Consider the following 21,432-nt stretch of genomic DNA (forward strand, 5'->3'; position numbering starts at 1 on the left):
TTGTCACTAAGCGTCATTTGTTAAATTATGATTCTTAAAATAGAAGGTGGACATTGTGGGGGGGGGGGGGTTGAGTAAATGCGGTTGAATATAAGTGCAAACCATACTTTTTAGATTTTTATTTTGTGAGAAATCCAATTTTCTTTTCATCTCATTTACATATGATTCGTTACTTTATCAGTCTGTCACATAACATCCCATTGAAATACACTGAAGTTTGGAGTTGCAATGAGTCAAAGTGAAATAAGGTTCAACGACTATGAATATTTTTGCAATGGTCTCTATTGAATATTTGACAAAGATGGTAGGAATCCATCCTCATCAAAAAAAAAAAAAGCTACAAGGATATTTCAAAGCTCGTGTACCTTTAGGTAACATACCTTCTAAATTTAAATGCTAACTCTATGGCCTTTTAGGGTTCACTCAGATTTACTAGGCTTTCGTTTATGGCAATGTATATACCAGAGTGAATTGCTTTTGTCAGTATATGTAGGATTTCTTTGTTTAACCCTCATGTCAACACCACCTGAAATCAAGGTCTCTTAAAAATGTATAAAAACCCTTAATACCTTTTATAGAAAGCAGTTTCCCCCCTTAGTTTAGATGACTGAACTAAATATAAAGAAAAGTTCTCACTCACCCCATTATTGTGGACTGTTAAATGTGTTATTTTGACTTGACTCTGTGCTACACATGCTCATAATTCAGTTTGTTTTATGCCTTCTGCAGGAAGAAGCTGGTTCATTGTTGGTTAACCTCAGCTCCTCCCTCAAGACTTTGACCATCAAGCCATCTGAAAGTGGAGATGAAGATATTCTGCTAGCAGCTACACCAATAGTCGAAGCAGCTAGTAATATTCTGAATGTTTCATCTAATGTATGAACAAAGTCTTCATAGATGCATGTATGTGACTTTCTTTACTTACATGTGGTGCCTGACGAACATAATATCATACTTAGAAAAAAGTTTCAGATTTTCTTCTGGCTGGGATCAACAATCTTCAGAGTGCTTTGCTGAATAACAAGCAGCTGGATGCAAAGCCTGCGGTCATCGATTCTGGTCAGATCAGTTTGTATGTCAACAGGTAAAAGGTTATTGGCACTCAACAAAGTTTTACATTAATACATACTGTCTTGATTTTCCTTCATTTACTCTGTTTCATGAAGAATATCCTCAGACGACATGCAGACGCGGCACATAAATGTCCAGAAGAAAGGCTCCTCCAGCTTTTCCATTCCCTCAATACCAGCTGGCGTTGTCTCTCCGGGGGAGCCAGTAGACATCAGAGTAAGTGTGTTCTCGCAGGAGAAAAGTTGAAAAGTGTTATTTTGCAGAGGCAAACACAGCCTCAAGGTCATAATCAGACAAAGCATTTTGTATCTATTTTTTAGCTGGAACGCCAAAAGACGTTGATTGGTTTCCTTATTGAAGTTTCGTAGAAACGTCTTAGACTTTGTTGTAATCTTTTGAAATAACTGAGCAATTATTCTGCAGGCACAGGTCAGCCAGTTTCTTAAGTTTTGCTTCAGAAATTGGGCTCTTTTGCACTAACTTGTAAGGCTCTAGATCAGTTTGCTTCATTCACACACACATTTCAGTAGGATAAGAAGACATAAGTTTACTCCCAATGCCTTTTGTTAGATTCGTGAAGAATGCCAGAGGTAACACAGTTTGATGGATGAAGCCTCTTGCTGGTCTGTTGTCAGGCAGCTTTTGCTAGATGTTATTTTACTGATACTGTAGATGACTGTTTTAAACATGAAAGGTTTTTTTATTTTTTGTCTCAAATTTTCCACTTTTCTATTTTCTTGCATAATATCCTGTCACGATCTGGTCGAAGAACTGGGCAGAAAAGGAGTTCCAAAACAGCAGAAAGTCTGGAGAACTATCAAAAGCCTTTCAAAAAAGTTTAGAAAGTCAAGTATAAAAAAAATAATTGATAGTCTAAACTCATTACAGGATACAGTATACATCTGCATTACTCTTGCACAATTAGAGCCGTCATGGAAAAACTCTGTCACATACAGGCAACCTTCTGTTTTCTGATAACTGCGTTCTTTTTTTTTTTTTTTCTTTGCATGTACTCCCATTTGTGAGTGTGCTTTCAGAATATATGGCAATTGCCAAATTAATTCAGATTTGTAGACAGCCTCTAAAGAAACCTAAGTGTAAACAAAATCTGATTGTTTAATGATTTCTGTCATCATGCTCTGCGCATCTAGATGATGAGCTTTGAGAAAAACCCATTCGCTTGGAAGGAGGAAAGCATCACAGGAACTGTGGCCTCGCTGTCTTTCACCAGAATGAACAGCACAGTCATACCTGTTGAAAACCTGCCTAAGGAAATAGAGGTCACATCACAAACCTTTCTACATCTTTTCATAGTAAACTGAATTTGGAGAGTATTTGTGGAGCCATGTTTTTTATGCATATGTATTCTGGGATTTCAGATTCGTCTGCCCAGACTTGACGTTGGACAGCAGAACAGCACAGTCCTTGACCTTGCCAATTTCAGCACATTAATGATTGACATACCGTCAGCAGAGGTGACCCTGGTGCTAAAGCTGGAGCCATCTCAAGACATATCCTTCATGGTTTTCCTTGGATATAAAGTTTACCCACATGAGAAGAGCTACGTGGCCAAGACTCGGCTCCCACTTGAGAATGTAAATGAAGGTACTGAAGCCACATATTTTGATTTGGTTGGAAAGATATTTCAAATCGTCTGTTGATGGTAAAACACAAAACATAAGCACTAAGAGAAGAGCCAACCTACTAACTTAAACTAAATCAAAAAAGTAGAGATCCTGCCTTCTTATTGCTCATTGAGGTCCTAAAACCGAGACACTTGGCAACTTGCATTGATATAACAGGATGGCATTGTTTTCAAGCGGTTCTTTCTGTCTGTTCAGTTGAAAAAATAATGTTTCTCATTCTGACACAGAGGAAAAATTTACCTGGCTGCTGAGTCCCAAGGACCGAACAGGAGGAGCTGGAATTCATTTCCTTCTTGTCAAGCCGATTGTTGAGCCTGGCGTCAAATCCGTCAATGCCACAGTTACTGTGACTTCTATTGCTGCTCAGTGCAAATACTGGAATGAAACCAAGTCCTCTTGGAGTGAAGATGGCTGCAGGGTGCGCAGAAAAACGACGCAGTTCACAGTTACTGCTTTATAAATGCATAAAGTTGAAACCTTGTGTTGTTTGTTCCCTCAGGTCGGCCCCCTCACCACTCCGCTGGTCACTCAGTGCCTCTGTAACCACTTAACATTCTTCGGCAGCTCTTTCTTTGTCATGCCCAACCTGGTGGACGTTACCCGCACAGCCGAACTCTTTGCTACATTTGCTAATAATCCGGTAGTGGTGTGCTTTGTGGGATCCATTTTTGCTGCTTATCTGCTGGCGGTGGTATGGGCACACAGGAAAGACATCCATGACTCGACCAAGGTCATCCTCATCAGATTTTGGTTTAACTTCAGGCATTTTTTTCCCCCCTTTCAAATATCGACTGTACCGAGTTGACAAATATATCGGGAATATATTTGCGCAATATATATTTGACTATAAAGCAACTTTTATTACTTGCCGTCCACTTGCAGGTCAAAATAACAGTCCTTGAGGACAACGACCCTCTGGCAGAATATCGCTACATGCTTACTGTTAACACAGGACATCGTCACAGTGCATCAACTTCCTCTCAGGTGGGGTGAAAGCATTATTGAATCCTCTCAGACTCTTTCCCTGACTGACTGCCTGTGTTTTAGGTTACCATAACTCTACTGGGAACAGAGGGAGAAAGCGAACCCCACCACCTGGCAGACCCGGAAAAGCCTGTGTTTGAGAGGGGTGGGGTGGACATGTTTCTGTTGACCACACACTTTTCTCTTGGAGATCTGCAGAGCATAAGACTCTGGCACGACAATTCGGGAGACCACCCTGCTTGGTGAGAAGGGAGAAGATCTTGTGTGCTGTTTTACTTTAGTCAGTTGAAAAGCAATAGTTTTTAAGTATTCTTTTAAATCGAATGTACAGGTATGTGAATAAAGTGACGGTGCAGGATCTGGAAACTGGTCAGAAATGGCACTTTCTCTGCAACTCCTGGCTTGCTGTAGACATGGCTGAGTGCTGGCTTGACAAGGTCTTTCCTGTCGCAACAGAGTCAGATTTAAAACGATTTAGGTAAGAGCTGCATTAAACAGCTAACATTACCTATTAATTGTACGTTTTGAGTTGCTGTCGTTTCTATCCACTGTCTCTTTTTCAGTAACTTGTTTTTTATGAAGACAGCCAAGGATTTTCAAGATGGGCACATCTGGTTCTCGGTCATTAGCCGGCCTCCCTGCAGCACATTCACACGTGTGCAGCGAGTGTCGTGTTGTTTCTCCCTTCTGCTCTGCACCATGCTGACAAGCATCATGTTTTGGGGCATTCCCACAAACCCGTCTGAGCAGACCATGGACTTAGGTATGCAACGTACATATCTATTGTCAGTCTTTCATAATCCCTTAAAGACATCTAGAAACTATTTTTCTTTTTGGTTTTTGCTGAACCTTTTGTTTATACAAACCAGGAAATGTTTAACCTGCAGATGTTTTACAGTTTCCAAAATACAAATCTGAAAAGTTTGGTGTGTTTGCAGTTACCACAGGCCTCCTGTCTGCTTCGTTGATTATTGCTTTTCTTGTCTAGCCTGTTAGTTTAGGTGGACGGCCGTGTATTGGAAGGTTTGCCGTTGTGTCATGGTTTTCTATTTTTGGATGATGGCTTGAGCAGTATCCCTGACATGTTTGCTGTTTGTTTTTTTTTTCGGTCTTTATGATACTGTTTGTTCATTAATACTGTCTAACAACCCTCTGTCAATTCACAGAACAGCTGAATTTATACAGAAGTAAATAAAATACACAAAACCCGTTGAATTGACTTCTGAAGCCACGTGGTTACGCTGGATTTCAATCAGTGTTAAAAGAATAAACAAACTGAACACAAATGCATTCCACACCTTTGGGATTTTTATTAGTAAAATAGAAAAGCTGAAAATCATTTTTTGTTTTTTTTTTTCATTTTACAATTATGGAGTATTTTATCTTTTTCTACCACATAAAATCCCAATTAAATACATTAAAGTTTGTGGTTATGTGACAAAAAGTGAAATATATATCCAACTTTTTTTTTTCATAATTCTTTGGTTGTGGCATTGACGTTGTGAATAATTATCCTTTCCATTCTTCAACCTAGTTTTTCTCCATTTCCTCTCCATGTCCTCTTTGTTTCCTCTGCTCAAAGAAGTTAATTAAGTCATGCAGCAGGAAGAAATGACATTTTTCATTTTTCATAATCATGATCCATCATAACGTTTTACATAATCTGCTAAAAAATTATTAAAAGTCCTTGGAAATTTTTTTTTTACCTGTTGCTTTGCTGTATAAAATTAGACTAAACTTAAAACCTACGGTTATGTTGCAGGTCACATTGAGTTCACCTGGCAGCAGGTTATGGTTGGATTTCAAAGTTCCATCATCATGTTCCCCATCAATCTGCTTATCGTCAGCATCTTCAGAAACACTCGCCCGCGAGAGAAAGCTGCCAAAGCAGAAGGACTAAAACAGGGCAACACAGTTAGAGTTTCTCCCTCACAGACTTCATCTCCTCCCACAGAGATCAAGCACATCACCGCAGACACTGTGATCAAGGTGAAGCAATAGAAATCCTAAGAGTTTATGGATGCGGTCTGTCTCTTCTGTATGTGTTAACTACTTTGCATGACGTCTACATTAGGACATAAAGAGAATTGCACAGTCGCTCTCAAAGGCCATGAAGAGTCCACCGCCAAGTTTTGAGCTCCATCCAGGTCAGCAGGCAGACATAAACACCCTCCTGTCTCTGGTGGAGGACATCATTAGACACCAGAACAAAACGGCTGGGGACTTCTATTCAAACATTTCCCAGGCAGACAGTGTGATCTTGAGTTTGGGTGCTGTGAATCTACAAGGTGAAATGTGTTCTTATTAATTTAATTAATTGTACATTGCTTAAAATATAATTGACCGTCCTTATGCCATTACTCTTTATAGAAAACGGATTGTGGGGGAGCCCAGAAAAGACTTTTGATGAAGCTCAAAAGAAGACCAACAACAGTCGGTACTTGTACAAGCAGCTGCGTCATGTCGAGAAGGAGCTTCGTCTACTGGGACCTTCTCGTTTTCCAAACACCAGCAGCTACAACAGGGCCATGCAGCAAGTCCAGGGAATGAAGAGTCACTTGGAGTTCCTGTTGGATGGAGATCAGCTGAACCGCAGCCCTAGTCCTGAAGAAAGCATCAGCAGCGGCGCTGAAAAGAAGCGCAGCCAGGGAGGGCTGCCATGGTGGTTCGTGTTTGTTGGGTGGATTTTGGTCATTGCAACCAGTGCTGTGTCAGGATACTTCACTATGATGTATGGGCTGACTTATGGGAAGGACCAGTCTATAAACTGGCTTATTTCCATGGTGGTGTCCTTCTTTGAGAGTCTCTTTATCACCCAGCCTCTAAAGGTAAGTAGCAAGATGCAGAGCAGGCTGAAAGAAAAGGTTTACTTCTGTCTGACTAAATTCTCAGTTTTCTGAATAAATAGCCAATAGGTTATTGGGTTAAGTAACAACTTAGTTAATATATAAAATAAAGTAATAAAATACTAATTAAGCATATTACAACACTATTACAGTCATTTTTGCGTACAGGCGAGAGCATTCTTCTGAAACAGGCATCATATCGTACAACAATGGAAATACTTAGCTAAAACGAGGGTCAACAGAATCACTGTCATTGACAAAGTAAATGTACACTACACCAAGAAATCAGAAATAAATGCACAAAATACCAATTTAACAGTTACTGACCATTAGGGCACATTAGGGTTTTTACAATAACTTATTTTAAGTGCTGTTGAAGTAAAGTTTGAAAATCTTTTGCCCCAGGTTCTTGGTTTTGCTGCTTTCTTTGCTCTTGTTCTGAAGAAAGTTGACGAGGAAGAATTTGGAGAACCTCAGATAGACGAGAAGCTCACTCATCCAGGTTTGTGTTCTTCATTTTTAAAACTAAAAAAAAAAAAAAAATGCTAATAATGTCAAAAAGATTATTTTAAATATATCAGTACGCTGTATGCATTTTCTCCCTCAGATGATCCTGACGTAGTGCAAGTCGCTAGAAGAGACAGCACATGTAGTTTCTACCAGCCACCACCTCCTACTGACATCGAGAGGATGAGGAAAAACGTAATTCAAGAGCAGAAAGTTTTTGGCCTCATCAGGGAGATTCTTGGTAGAGTTACACTGATTGCAGCAATATTAGTTATGCTAATAATAAAAAAAATAATAATACAGTTTGACTTACTGATGTAAAGCGATGTTTGTGATGCAGCTTACATGGGATTCATGTGGGTGTTGCTTCTGGTGGCGTACGGTCAGAGGGATCCTAACGCTTATTTTCTGAGCCGACACATTCGACAAAGCTTCAGCAAAGGAATCTCCAACACCATGAGCATCCAGGACGTGTTCAACTGGGCAAACACTACCTTACTGAGCAACCTTTATGGCGATTACCCAGGTCATTATGCTGTGATGGAATTGGAAACATCCGTCTTTTCAAACAGAAAGCTGAAAAATATGTATTTATGCATCTTCATTAGTTCTTAATATCGATTTTGGTACTGTTGATTTTTAAAACGGCTGACTTATTTCAAATTTTTTTTGTCAAGCTTTGTTTTTCTTAACGCAGTAAGAAAACTAAAAATATTTGGAATTGAAAGACAATCAATTCCAATTGAATATATATGAATATATTCATATATTCATATATATATGAATATATTCATATTCATATATATATGAATATATGATATTTGTATCATATATTCATATGATACAAATATGCCTCTGAATATGATTGTGTCTTATAAAGCATGCAGTCACATTCAAGAAATTAGATTATTGAAAAGTTTATTTATTTCACTAACTAAATGCAGTAAATCAAATTCATTATATAGATTGATTAGGCACAAACCTTTTTTAAGCCTTTATTTCTGCTATTTATGATGTTTTTCTACCTAAAACTAATAAAAACACATTTAATTTTTTGGAAAATTTGATCACAAGGTTATTTTCTAAAAGTACTTATTTATCTAAACCTCTGAAATAATATTTCAATTTATTGAACATGACTATGCATATTGTAAAACATTAAGTCAACAATCTAAGTTTTAAAGAAATTAAAACCTCAATTCCTAATTAGTTGTGCAGCATCTTAATGAAAGTAAATCTAATGATCACATAAGGATAGTTCCATTTATTGTGTATAACTAAACAAAGAATACATATCAGATGTTTAATGTACCAGATTGTCTTCCTTTTGAAAATTAATTAATACATTTGGAAATTGAAGATATCTAAAAATAAAAATAAAAAGATAAAAGAAGCAGAGAGGGGTCTACTTTTATTCCTGTGAAGAATTCACCTCGTCTTTTACAAACACACTATAAACATACGAGAACTGAGAAGACCGGTTCTTGTAATTTTTAGACAGAAATGTTGCCTCATTCTTGTCTTAAAATAAGGGTTGGTCCACATTCCTGGGTTTTCTTTGCCACAAAGTTTTTTTGTTTCAAAAGACACAAATGTTTTCACTTGCTCAGAAGTTGGCACCCCAGGCAGTCCTGTGCAGCGTCCAAACTCGTGTACCAGAGTTATGCTTTTGTAATGAATGCAGTGTGCTATTTAGCAACTTCTGGCCAAAATATGCTGTGCTATCTTTATCTTTATGAGAGCGTATGTTGTAAAACCTGTATGTTATCTAGATTTTTGGTGGCTTCCCAGATGTGTAAGATGCCCCTGGCGTTGGCACTAAAGCATCCCAATACCATTAGAAATGCTGGCTTTTGAGCTAAATGATGATCAATCTGTCTGGACCCTCTGTTTTTTAGCATGGAGGTTATTGCATCTGTGGTTTAAAAAATATATATTTTTTAAAAACATATTTGAACATAAAAACATTTGAACATTTCACATAAAAACATATGTTTCCATATTCAGAGCTTCTATCCCACAGACAACAGGTACAGTGTTAAAAAAAAAACGCTCTGTTTTTTTTTTTTTTTTTTGACAATCTGTGTTTACGAGCAGTTATTTGTGGGAGCTTTATTTTGCCCATGTGTGATCACGTATAAAGAAATTAGACTTGTTTTTAATGATTTTCTGCCTGGAGGCCCACTGTGTAAGTAGCATGCAATTTTTACTTTCAGTCTTTTGCACATGGGGTTGTATATCAAAGAGATTTTATTTTAGCAAAGTAGTTCCAATTAGCCAGAACTAACATTGTTTAATAAGTAAATTTCCTATGTTAATGCTCTTTTGTGCATCGTCTCAACTGACAGGTTTTATTACGGATGGAAACTCAAAGCTGGTGGGTAACGCTCGTCTCCGCCAGGTGAGAGTGCAGAAAAACTCATGTCGCGTTGCCCGCACCATGCAGGAGTCTGTGCCAGACTGCCACACTCCTTATTCCTGGGAGTCAGAGGACATGGGCTCCTATAGCCCAGGTTGGAGTCTATCTGTAGGAGATAACACATCACTGAACCCCCACAGTCCATGGGTGTACCGATCTCAGAGTGAGCTGAGGGCATTTCCCATCTGGGGCAGCGTGATGCTCTACAGAGGAGGCGGCTTTGTCATCAATCTGGGGCCAGACTTACAGAGGTCGAGAAGGTAGATTTTTAAAATATTTGAACAATAGGAGTTATGGGAGTTATGTAACATTAATCCTGTTTCATCCTTGTTTTTCTAGAATCCTCAAGTACCTCCATAACAGCACCTGGTTAGACGTGTACACCCAAGCCATCTTCGTTGAGTTCACTGCGTACAACGCAAATGTGAACCTCTTCTGCATTGCTACCCTGATGCTGGAAACCACAGCCACTGGTTAGCCCTTCAGGTGCTACCGTGTTTGAGCTGCTGAACAAGAACTTAAGATTTTTGTGCTTTTATTTGGATCCAGGGGCTTTCCAGTTCCGCAGTGAGCTTCACAGTGTTCGTCTTTACCAGTCAACGGGTGGCCTCCACGTCTTTGTCATGGCCTCTGAAATTGCTTATTTTCTCTTCATTATCTACTATATGTTCGTTCAGGTACATCAGCATAATATATTTGTTACATTATAACTTTTATTACACCTATATGTTTGACACAAACTCATTTTTCTATTCATAGGGAAAGCTAATGAGGAGCCAGAAGTGGTCTTATTTTAAGATAAAGTGGAACCTGTTGGAGTTGGCAATAATAATCCTCAGCTGGAGTGCGCTGTCTGTCTTCATCAAGAGAACTTTACTGGGAAAGAGGGATATAAGTTTTTATCAGAACAACAAACACCAGTAAGAGATGGGGAAATGTTCTCTTTTTTATATATATATTTGTTACAAAAGAAACTTATTCCATAGATCAAAAACTATATTGGTCTCATTTAAACTAAATACACGTTTTTAAACATGAGCTTCTTCTTTTACTTTTGCGTCCAGATTTCCCAGTTTCCATGAGACAGCCCAGGCAGATGCAGCTCTTGGGTATCTGATCGCCTTTCTGGTTCTGCTGGCTACAGTCAAACTGTGGCACCTGTTGAGACTCAACCCGAAGCTGCACATGATCACGGCCACACTGCAGCGAGCTTGGACTGATATTTCAGGCTTCCTGGTGGTCATGACCATAATGTTCTTGGCTTACTCCATTGCTGTGAGGGCTTTCCCACGCTTAACATAAACACTTTGCTGGAGTTTCAACAAACCCCTGTGTTTTGTCAAATAGACTGCACTAACTCACAGGCAGTATCTTCTTCTTTTTTTCAGTCCAACCTGATGTATGGGTGGAAGCTTTACTCTTACCGGACTCTGCTTGATGCTGCACAAACTATTGTCAGCTTGCAGCTTGGTATTTTCAACTATGAAGAGGTTAGTACAAGGCTGTTGTGACTGTAGACAATGACAGATGATCCCTTTTATAAATACATTGCTTCTGATCTGCCAGGTTCTGAATTACAATCCAGTGCTCGGGGCTTTCCTTATTGGTTCCTGCATTGTGTTCATGACCTTCGTGGTGCTGAACCTCTTCATCTCTGTTATTCTTGTGGCATTCAGTCAAGAACAGATACATCATGAGGTAAGTCATAATCCCAAAATGTCTTAATATTGCTGTATCCTCTTATCATTTGTTTCTGTTCTTACAGCCATCAGAAGAAGAGGAGATTGTTGACCTGATGTTGATCAAACTCTGCAACATGTTCGGACTCAAATGTCAGAAGAAAGTGGTTGCATAACTGGGATTCTTCTGAGGAAAAAGAATGACATCTAACATCATAAAATAACAGAAGTACATTGGTTCAGTCACCATCACTGTAGTTTGCTTTATTTAGTTGCCAAATGCCTTTTCAGTCAACGAGTCCTTGTAGGTTAATCAGTCGTGTTTGTATCTAGGGCTGCAGATTATTGTATGAGATACTGTAAAACCATTATTGTAAAAGCAGGTAAATATTATGAGCAGTGAGACATTGCAATAGGAAGCATTATTTTGTTAGATTAATAATTAATGAAAAAAATATAAAGTCTTGCATGATCTAATTGTGACTGCTACTCAAACTGAAGTGTGCCCCATAAAATGTTTTGAATCTTCTGTCGCTTCTGCTAGCTTTAAGCTCAAATTTAGAAGCTATCTCCAGTTCACCATAAATAAAAATATAGGAAATGGAAATAATCACTGGGTTTGATTTTTATTGCAAATAAACCTAAAAAAAGGAACAAAATATTCACATTTTAGCATGAAGTTCATTTTGAAAAAACTCCAAGAACAAGCTTACAACAAATAAATATGTAAAATCTGAGTGCTGCATTTTGGATTTTAACAGTCATCAACATAATTTTACCCATGTCAGTCAAAATACAGAATAGTATCCAAATGCCTTGGAACCCAATGAGCCATAAACCTCAATAGTCAACTAAGTTGCCACGTATCAATGCACCTATTGGCCAACAGCACATTTACACACCATGCATGAAGATTTGTCACCCAGTGTAACTGGAAAGTCTGAATTGGATGCAGTTTTGATAAAGTATATATATATATATATATATATATATATATATATATATATATATATAACAAATTTGTGTGAAATTTAACCAAAGTACTGTAAAACTGATGTTTGACCTTTTGTTATTTCTCCAACATCCTCTTTCCTCCCATCTACAGCTAAGACAGTCCTCCATGCATTTTTAATGAGTTAAGAATTTAGTTTGATAAGTTAGTAGACATTACAAATTTATATTTTGTGAAAGTTCAGTTGTATTTATAAGATTTAACATAGATCCATGTGGTTTCCAGTTGAAAAATGCAGAGTAAAGAGATCAGTTACAGCTTTGCTTGAAATACCCACATGGTCCAACGATTACTTTCCAAGGAAATATGACTTTCAGAGTGTTCTAAATCCTTTTCAGGATACATTTCCCGAGTAAATTATTTTATTCTGTCTTGGGTGATGGAATAAGAAGTATAATTTTTCCCGAGTAGAATTAGTTCTATAAATTCCATAGAGACTGCAAATATTGTTAAGTTAAATTCTCGATTTGAATTGCAGTTACATTATGACAAGTATATTTTACCGCAAAAAACATAGTAGTTGTGGAAGCACACTAACCTTATGAGAAATAATCTGCACGTCCCTCGTACGTGTTGCGTCACAGGCGTGGGCGTGATTCCCCTCTGGTCGTTCGTTGACAACAAACACGAGTTGTGGGCGGACCGAAGAGGGACTCGCAACCTGAGTGGCAATACCGACAGTTAGCCAACAGTAACGACAGAAAAACTCAGGCCAGAATTGCCGCCCGTCCCTTACAAGTTCTGTAGTTTGCTAGTCGTGAGACAGATAACAGTTTTATCCACGCTGTAAGTGACCGAAAGTGTCCGGTTTCTACAGCCAGAGGGATTGCGATGCCCTCTGACTTTATCTCCCTCTTCAACGGGGACCGCGACCTGAATTCTCCCGGATCCCTGTACTCTAAAGGTAAACAAAGTTCCTCCACTGTACTTGTACTGGTAAAATAGTTTGACATTCATGTTATGGGGTGTGTGGATATGCAACAACTTTACCTGAGTTCGTTCTCAACATGTGTGTGTGTGTGTGTGTGTGTGTTTAAGCGTGTATCGGCGGCGTTCACTTTACTTCAGTGCCATTCATCTATAAACCACCTCCTGTCCTGTCACATGCCTGCGCATGAGCCGAAGTTAAAGTTTTGGCTCTCCTGCGCAACCTTCACGGATACTCGTTTTGTTTTTGCAGTCCCATGCTCATGTTTTCGGCGCACTGAAGCCCTCAGCTGCTGCATACACACCGGTCAGACCAGTTTACTATCTCCTTGCCAGCCTAAAAACCCCGCTATCTATTTTCTCTTGTCTGTTTGAATAGGCCGTCGATGCCCTCCGCCCCCGCCAGGCACTTTACACATGCACACATATGCATGCACTGCACTGCTCCCAGAGCGGCGCTAGTGGGACAATTAACATAAACTGTGTAATCATCAGCAAGGTAGCCTCAGGCAACCTGTGGATAGAAAAACTGAACTCTACTGAACTCTTAACAACAGGTGCAATGCTGTAAAGTCGGCATTCTTCTGTTTTCGTCGGCTTTATTTATTCTGGAGACTGTTATAACACAAGCATAATAAAGGTAATTAGTTTATCAGTTAAAGAAGACTTTTTCAGAGTAACTGCTTTTTGTTAAAACCCCTACACCTTGCAAAACTAAACATTTTAACCAAACATACAAGAATGCAATGTTTTTATTTTTGTTGTCGTTTAGTTTATCAGTCACGATGCACAGAGTTGGTATGCATTTTTTTTGTACTATGAAAAATTACAATAAGCTATTTCAGTTGCTTTTGTCTGGAGTTGGGTGTGGTGGCAGGGATACCTAGGAAGGTCCAAAACGCTACCAAAACCATTATCTCTTTCTTGCCTTAACAATGGACCTTTGGTTTCACAGCAAGAAGAGGGTTTCTCTTTTCATACGTTGACATTCCTTGAACATGGTTTTACTTGTCTTTGCAGATAATCCAACTCACGTGTAAATGAACTAATTGGGCGGGCTGTTTACAAAGTGCAACACATTCTGAGAAAAATACATTCCATTTCACAACAATGTTGGTAGGTAAAAAAAAAAAAAAAGATCTGGATGAGCAAGGTGAAATCCAGCTATTTGAGAGACAAACAATTTAGACACAACTCCACCTCAGCTTTTGGTTCATAGGTGATGAAAGACAAAGTTACCTCATCTAAGCTTAGTTTTACAAAATGCTTAAGTCATACTTTTGGATAATTTTTTTGTAACCAATGCCCCAAGCTGCTGTACACAGCATTGTAAAAGGTGGTGTATATCAGACAAAAACAGCAGGTTTTTATATGCAAATTATATGTGCAAAAAGAATATTTTTTATCCTAATTAGCTCAATTAGGATTTGAGCTAACTGTGTTGTGCAAAAACATCAAAATACAAGTTGGCTTCCTTTACACTGAGAGCTTAAGCTGCTTGAGGGAATACTAAAGGCCAAAAGTGTCCAAAGAAGGTTCAGTGGACTGCTCCTTATGGTTACCCATGCACTTTCAATGCATGCTTCATCCTTGCAGGACGGCAGAAATATCGTGAGCTATTTACACTAGTCGATGGGCGAGAAGCTGGGTAAACCCCTGACAGGTCACCAATCCATTACAGATCTACAAAGAGATTGAAAGTCATGTACACACTCACTGACACCTAAGGTCGGTTGGAGGGAACTATTAAACTAAAATACATGTTTTTGTAAAGTGGCAGGAAATTTGCCGAGCTGAAAAGAACCTTGCCTTATTTGTTTATCATTTCTTCATTGTACTCAGCAGGCATGTCTACATCCACTCTCCAACTACCTAATCCATTTACTTCAGCTGTTCTTGTCACTTGTCCATGTCGTAGAACTTATTCCTCTAAATTGTCCTGATTTTAGATTGGTTCATCCAGACTGTAAAAATCAAATCAAATCAAATGTAATCCTGACATACAAGCTTCATCTCAAAGACCTATTTCAGAAAAGGCATCAATGCATAAGATATTTTCTTGGATATATTAATGGAGAATACACATAGGAAAAAGAAACATAAATGTAACACAATTTGCAAAATGGCCTACTAGGTAGCAACTATGCGTATTTGCTACCTTTGAGGTCAGGTGGACTGCTGAGCGGATGATGAATAATACCTTTTATAGCTGTGTTGAAGGCCAACACACCATTACAGCCTATACAAGGCTGTACTTTATTATCCACCAATAAACTCAAATAGTACATCTTAAGATCATTCTTTAAAAGTCCACCATTTCACCTTTAAGTGCACAATTTATTCCTCTTCTCAAAGAGGGTAAATTATCTGAACTTGTTATAAACAGTGACAAAAGTTGGCTTCCTGGTTTTCCAATGATATGTCAGATAATTGCAGCCCTTAATGTTAAGATCCCTGAGTCCTAATTACTAATCACACTCTTGTATATCTTTATCAGCTCAGCTGTCACATGTAATTGCATTATTGTGACATTGTTTTGTAAGTCAACTTCTCTGATCTTTTACAGATTTACTCTGTTGTTTGAAAGAAAAAAAATACTCACAATTGTCAATATTGATGAGTTGTACCCAAAAAATGCCCATAAATTCAAGTAGATTTTTTTTTTTTTTCCTTTTTCTTTTTAATATCTATGTAGCATCTAGCCATGTTCTCCTTTGGGCAACAAGCTCTTTGTAGGGAGCTCATTTTTAGCTTGAGAGTAGCCCAGGGAATACCAAGGAAAAGCAGAATGCTTTAACAATAGCTCTCAAGACAGGAAGGCATTTTGTGCTACTTTTTGTAGTCCGTGAGGGACTTCTGGTTAATGATTGTATTAAAATGCCTTCCCTGCAGTTTCACTGTAAAAATGAAGAATGTTACGGCTTCAGTATACATTCTGGTTAGCCTATTTAACAATTGTAAGCCCTCAGATCTCGACATACTTCTTTTTTTTATTTTTTATTGACACCCACCTTAGCTTGGCCAATAATTAACTCTTGGTCTCCTCTGTGTATAAACCGAGGTTTAAATAGCACTCTATTAATATTGACTCTACTGTGTCAGGCAAACTTAGCGGCATGCGCTTAAAAATACTCAACTGCCTTGAAAGCTAGCGGATATGTAAGGAAACCCAAAAAGTATGACAGAGGGAGAAAAAAATGGAAAGCAGAATAATTATTTTTATTTGCATTAGATCGATTTGTATTCCAGTTGGCACACTGTCAACTGTGTCCTGTTCTTGTTGTGGGCTTGTCTCATTAATACGATCTGTTCTCAGATATCCACTTCAACAAGAACATCGTGACTCATTCATCTTGAGAACTTGAATTCCTTGAAATATTATAGAGAAGCAATGTTTTGTTTTTGTTCAGAACGTTCTCGGTCACATCTTCATCTGTTAAAACATCAGTCCACACCGGTTCTGCATACTTCCGACTCTCATTTTAGCTGGCAACCATATCCCTATGCCACAAAAAATGATCAAATATCATTTATGATCAAATAAATGATATTTGATCATTTATTTCATAAATAAATTCTTGATTTATTTCATATGATCAAGAATATTTTTTTAAGTGTATGAAATTATTCAGAAGCATTTGGTTTACTGGGATTTTTATGAACAACCAAAAAAGAATGGTCTGAAAAGGAGAAAATGTCAAAAAACAAAACAAAAGGAAAGCAGAATAATTAATTTTATTTGCATTAGATCGATTTGTATTCCAGTTGGCACACTGTCAACTGTGTCCTGTTCTTGTTGTGGGCTTGTCTCATTAGTACGATCTGATCTCAGATATCCACTTCAACAAGAACACCGTGACTCATTCAGCTTGAGAACTTGAATTCCTTGAAATATTATAGAGACACAATGTTTTGTTTTTGTTCAGAACGTTCTTGGTCACATCTTCATCTGTTAAAACATCAGTCCAAACCGGTTCTGCATACTTCCGACTCTCATTTTAGCTGGCAACCATATTCCTATGCCACGCTATGATCAAGAATATTTTTTTTCTAAGTGTCTGAAATTATTCAGAAGCATTTGGTTTACTGGGATTTTTATGCACAACCAAAAAAGAATGGTCTGAAAAGGAGAAAATGTCGCTGGTAGAACTGTTGTGTGCACATAAATGTCCACACAACATTTATATGTTGTAAGAATTTGCAGGTTGTTTCAAGATTGAAGAAAGAAGATAGTTGTTCAAATTACAGCGTTTTGCAACCAAAGTAAACAGAATACCATCTCTGAATGTGCAATATGTCAAACTTTGAAGGAGAGGTGCCACAACAGCAAACCTCCTGGCAGCTAAAAACAGGAGACTGAGGCTTACACTTCACAGTATTGGAAAAGTGTTGTCTGGTCTGATGAGTTAAGATTTCTGCTGCAACATAATGCAAGGATCCATCCAACCTTCTACCAACAGTTAATACTGGTAGTAATGGTGTAGGGGACATATTTCTTAACACACATTGGGGTCCATGATACCAGTTGATAATTGTTTAAAGTGTTGTTGCTGACCATGTCCACAAATCTCCCTGTATACTGGGCCAAACATCTCAACCTAAGCCTTTACTGTGGCTGAAGAAACATTTTGCTTTGGTTGCCATGGTCACTAATGGGTCAGTCATCATGGGTGTCACTTCTCAGTTATGCAAAATTGATATCTTGACTAGCATGTTAAACATCTAGATGAAGGGGGTTAAGGAAATTGAAAGTGTACAGATCAACATATTTGGATCTAAAATGTTTTTCGTCCTCATTACTGCCCCTTTGCTGCTTTAAATATGACCTCAACAATGCATCTGTTTATTTCAAAATACAGCTCTGGAAAAATGAAAAGCCCACTGCACTGAACCCCATTGAAAACCTCCCGGTTATTCCATCAAACATTGATTTCTGAACTCTTTCTGAGTTAAAACACTAGTATTGCTGTTTCTTAATGAATATGAACTTGTTTTCTTTACATTATTTGAGGTCTGAAAGCGCTGCATCTTTTTTTGTTATTTTGACCATTTCTCATTTTCTGCAAATAAGTACTACATTTTTGCTTAAAAGTTCAGATACATGTTGTCAGTAGTTCATGGAATAAAAGAACAATGTTCATTTAAATCAAACGTGTATTAAAAGTAAAATCAGAGACATTGATCATTTAATGTTGTCTCTTAATTTTTGTCCAGAGCTGTATATCTTGTTTATAAAAAGCAATCAGTGCAGTGATGTTTGGAATTCACACCTCTTAAAGTTGTGTTTGTGTGTGTTTATACCCTTATCTTCTGCTCCATCTCTTTGATTAATTATTAACCCTCGCCAAACTTCAGTAAGAAGTCTAATCGGGGTCAGGTCAAAATATCACCTCCTTTGGTATTTACTGCACACTTGTGACTTTGTTTGGGCCGCGACAAATCAATGTCTGAGTGGTTTAACCTGTTAAAGAGCCTGGAGGTGTTACTTGGCTATCCGTCTTGTGTGAAATTGCAAGTTGAAGTTGGAGTCTCAAACAGCTCCTTATTTTAACATTTTTCTTGAAATAATGTGTTGCTCATTTATCTAAATACTTTGGCCAGCAAGTCTGGGCATGGGTGCAGAAATACAATTCAAAAAGTTGCTACATAGAATAAAGCAACTCCAAAAGCTCAATATTAAAGCTAATGTTACTCTTTGCAATACCACGTGTGCATGTTCCACACTTTATCAGAGGAGAAAAGCAGTTTTTAGATCTGCATCTTGGATGTTTTGCATGCACAACAGGAGGCTAGAATAAACTTTTACGCTGTGCAACTAAGTTGTCGCTCTCAGATGACCTCTGAAGTATTACAGGCATGCCGGTGTTGCAGGTTTTCCATTCTGCCAAAGGCGTTTCTTTTTAAAATAGGAGACTTTTGTTTCCTGGGACTGTTTCAGATTAGCCGGTTTGCTGTATTTATGTGATGAAAGCAGATTTTCACCTGTTAAGTCTAGATACTTTTTTTCTGGACAAATGTTGCAGGATATCAGGGAGTCCCAGAAAAAAAAGAAAGGTTCAAAAAAAAAAGCTTCGTTTGCTAATTTTTTTTTTTTTTTTTTTTTTTTTTACCCGGTAATGCTTAAGGTCTTTTTTTTGTGGTTAATTAGCAGAATCATATTCCATGAATGTGTTTTCCATTCACTATCATGCATAGAGTTCAGTCTCTCCATGACCGTATGCAGATTAAATATTCACTTTTGCATTCTGCAGTCTGAATGTGGACAGTGTAAGGGAGAGAAGAAGCATTCAGTATGGCCAGCGCTTTCGCTTGCCTTCATCTTCAGGGAGGTTTCTCTCACTCTTTTGCGAAAAGCCCAAAGCACCTGTGAGATCTAACAACCCTTGTGCGCCTCTCTGCAGCAAGGCGATTGTGAACTAAGACATTAAATATTAAGCGAGATGAATCTTGGCTGGTTGCAGTCTTTCCACTGGCAAAGTACAGCAGTTAAGGTGTCAGACCCTTATAACGTGACTGTACAGACTGTGTTACCAGGTCTCAAGGTATTTTATTAGTCAAAATTAGAGTAAACATCTTCCTCAGCTAAAGATTATTCAACTTTTAAATTACTTTAATTTTTAAAGTCTTAAAAATAACAAAATATGCACATAAGGCTTCCTACTGAAAGAGTATTGGGGTAAGTAGAATGCCTATAGCTTGTAATCCAGTCTACAACTTTATGAACCCCCTCCTCCCTCCCTTTGTTATCATTTTTTAGTTGGGACTGCTCCAGCAAGCTCTCAATACAAATGGCTTTTAACGAGCCCTATGACGTGCTTTGGCCTTTTTGAAGGTTGACTTCACCTGGCTCTTGTTAGCCATCTTTTTTCCCCGTGGTGCTCTTCACTTTGCAGTTTTAGCAGCTGAATTTTTAACTACATTGGTCATGCGAATTGTGTTGTTAATAACCAGATGGAATTAATTAGCTCATCTGTCTTTGCCATGCCTTCTTCTCATCTGCTACAAAATTCAGAGCGTTTTTGCTATTGCAGATGGCAGCGAGGCATTTTATGCAGCGGTCTCATAACAAAATGAATTGCTCATATTCTGGATTTTGTAATTGCTGCACACAGTTATGTGGGAAGAGGTGAATGCATTGCAAAATCAGATCAAGACAGTAGATAGGTACATGACGCAACGAGTTCATACATGTACGAGTTCACACGTTTGCTGGCAGATGTGTGAGGTAGGATGAGGCTGTTTGTTACAGACACTTTCTCATGGATGTTGGCGCTCAAACTGTAGTGGTGCTTGTGTGGACAATCAGGAGACCAAAGCTGCAGGTTTGTAGATGTTGCGCTATTTTACTCCATGTATACTATCATGATGCCGTTTGGTCATGTTGGGCTTAGACACATTTTTAATCTGGACACTATTTCTGCCGGTGCAAAGACAAGTTCTTTAGCGGCATAGAACTTGCAATGGACTTCTTGGTTGCAATATTAGGCATACATAGCCTTGGATATTTTAATGTTGTGAATCAAAACTCTGCCTGCAGGTAATATGTTTAGTCAGTCGTTTGGAACTTCAGTGCGGTGCTGAAGAAAAAATGGAGAGACCTATTTGAGTAAATGGAAACTAGTATTGCCAATATTCAACTATAGTCTTGAATTTGAAAGTTGTCTTTATTTCTAGGACTGCAATATATCAGAACAATGTGTAATGATGGTTCTGTTTCTAAAATGTGTGCTGATTATTTTGATTATGATTAATCCATTTTACTCTTTTCATCGCAATCAATAAACAACGTCCCCCCCCATATCTTATGAGCTTTTATGCAAAGTGCGTCAGGGAATTAAGGGGGTGTTAGAGTTCCTGGGCAAATAAGCATATGCACAGCATGAATGTATGACATCTGAAATATAATTTCTTGCCAAATACTGCAATATTGCACACACTTGATACCACAATGATCTTTGTGATTAGATTGTGCACTGTTGCTCATTTCTTCGCAAAGAATGACGTTGTTTTGCAAAATCTACAAAACGTGTATAGCAAAGGTTTGGTTTAAATTATTTTAATCTTAAACCAAACCTTTACTTATGTAATGAATGTTTGGTCATCACAATGTGATATGTGCCCTCAGGTATGTCAGTCTTGAAACAGGGTTTTACCTCACTATATGCTTTCAGCAGCATTATCCAAGGTGGGGGCGCCTGCAGGGAAAGAATCTGCCCTTGAGTGATTTTACCTTCTTTCTTTTTTTTTTTTTTTTTTTTTTTTTTTTTTTTTAAAGGGTTTTTAAAAAAAAAAAAAAAAAAAAAAAAAAAAATTTTTAAAAAAACCCCCCCCTTTGGGAAAA

General features: G+C 38.1%; 2 protein-coding genes across 5 annotated transcripts in view; both read left to right on the forward strand.

Annotated features, from left to right (window-relative positions):
* The window catches only part of LOC106947932 (polycystic kidney disease protein 1-like 2), a 23,232-nt gene extending 11,473 nt beyond the window's left edge, over positions 1–11,759 (forward strand). For both annotated transcript variants that reach the window (XM_015033266.1, XM_015033267.1), the window contains exons 17-41: positions 730–876; positions 960–1,084; positions 1,167–1,287; positions 2,223–2,351; positions 2,451–2,676; positions 2,945–3,135; positions 3,217–3,447; positions 3,600–3,701; positions 3,765–3,943; positions 4,033–4,179; positions 4,265–4,464; positions 5,464–5,690; positions 5,776–5,989; positions 6,072–6,529; positions 6,953–7,049; positions 7,155–7,295; positions 7,395–7,580; positions 9,403–9,733; positions 9,813–9,946; positions 10,023–10,150; positions 10,233–10,393; positions 10,538–10,748; positions 10,862–10,963; positions 11,040–11,171; positions 11,239–11,759. In XM_015033266.1, the coding sequence (XP_014888752.1) occupies positions 730–876; positions 960–1,084; positions 1,167–1,287; positions 2,223–2,351; positions 2,451–2,676; positions 2,945–3,135; positions 3,217–3,447; positions 3,600–3,701; positions 3,765–3,943; positions 4,033–4,179; positions 4,265–4,464; positions 5,464–5,690; positions 5,776–5,989; positions 6,072–6,529; positions 6,953–7,049; positions 7,155–7,295; positions 7,395–7,580; positions 9,403–9,733; positions 9,813–9,946; positions 10,023–10,150; positions 10,233–10,393; positions 10,538–10,748; positions 10,862–10,963; positions 11,040–11,171; positions 11,239–11,328 (4,410 nt within the window). In that variant the 3' untranslated portion in view covers positions 11,329–11,759. The remainder of the gene's footprint in view (positions 1–729; positions 877–959; positions 1,085–1,166; positions 1,288–2,222; positions 2,352–2,450; positions 2,677–2,944; positions 3,136–3,216; positions 3,448–3,599; positions 3,702–3,764; positions 3,944–4,032; positions 4,180–4,264; positions 4,465–5,463; positions 5,691–5,775; positions 5,990–6,071; positions 6,530–6,952; positions 7,050–7,154; positions 7,296–7,394; positions 7,581–9,402; positions 9,734–9,812; positions 9,947–10,022; positions 10,151–10,232; positions 10,394–10,537; positions 10,749–10,861; positions 10,964–11,039; positions 11,172–11,238) is intronic.
* Positions 11,760–12,783: 1,024 nt separating this feature from the next.
* The window catches only part of nfat5b (nuclear factor of activated T cells 5b), a 43,994-nt gene continuing 35,345 nt past the window's right edge, over positions 12,784–21,432 (forward strand). For all 3 annotated transcript variants that reach the window (XM_015033269.1, XM_015033270.1, XM_015033272.1), the window contains exon 1: positions 12,784–13,068. In XM_015033269.1, the coding sequence (XP_014888755.1) occupies positions 12,996–13,068 (73 nt within the window). In that variant the 5' untranslated portion in view covers positions 12,784–12,995. The remainder of the gene's footprint in view (positions 13,069–21,432) is intronic.

The sequence above is a fragment of the Poecilia latipinna genome, unplaced genomic scaffold (assembly GCF_001443285.1).
Source record: "Poecilia latipinna isolate Pla-1442-1.1 unplaced genomic scaffold, P_latipinna-1.0 Scaffold262, whole genome shotgun sequence".
NCBI lineage: Eukaryota > Metazoa > Chordata > Actinopteri > Cyprinodontiformes > Poeciliidae > Poecilia > Poecilia latipinna.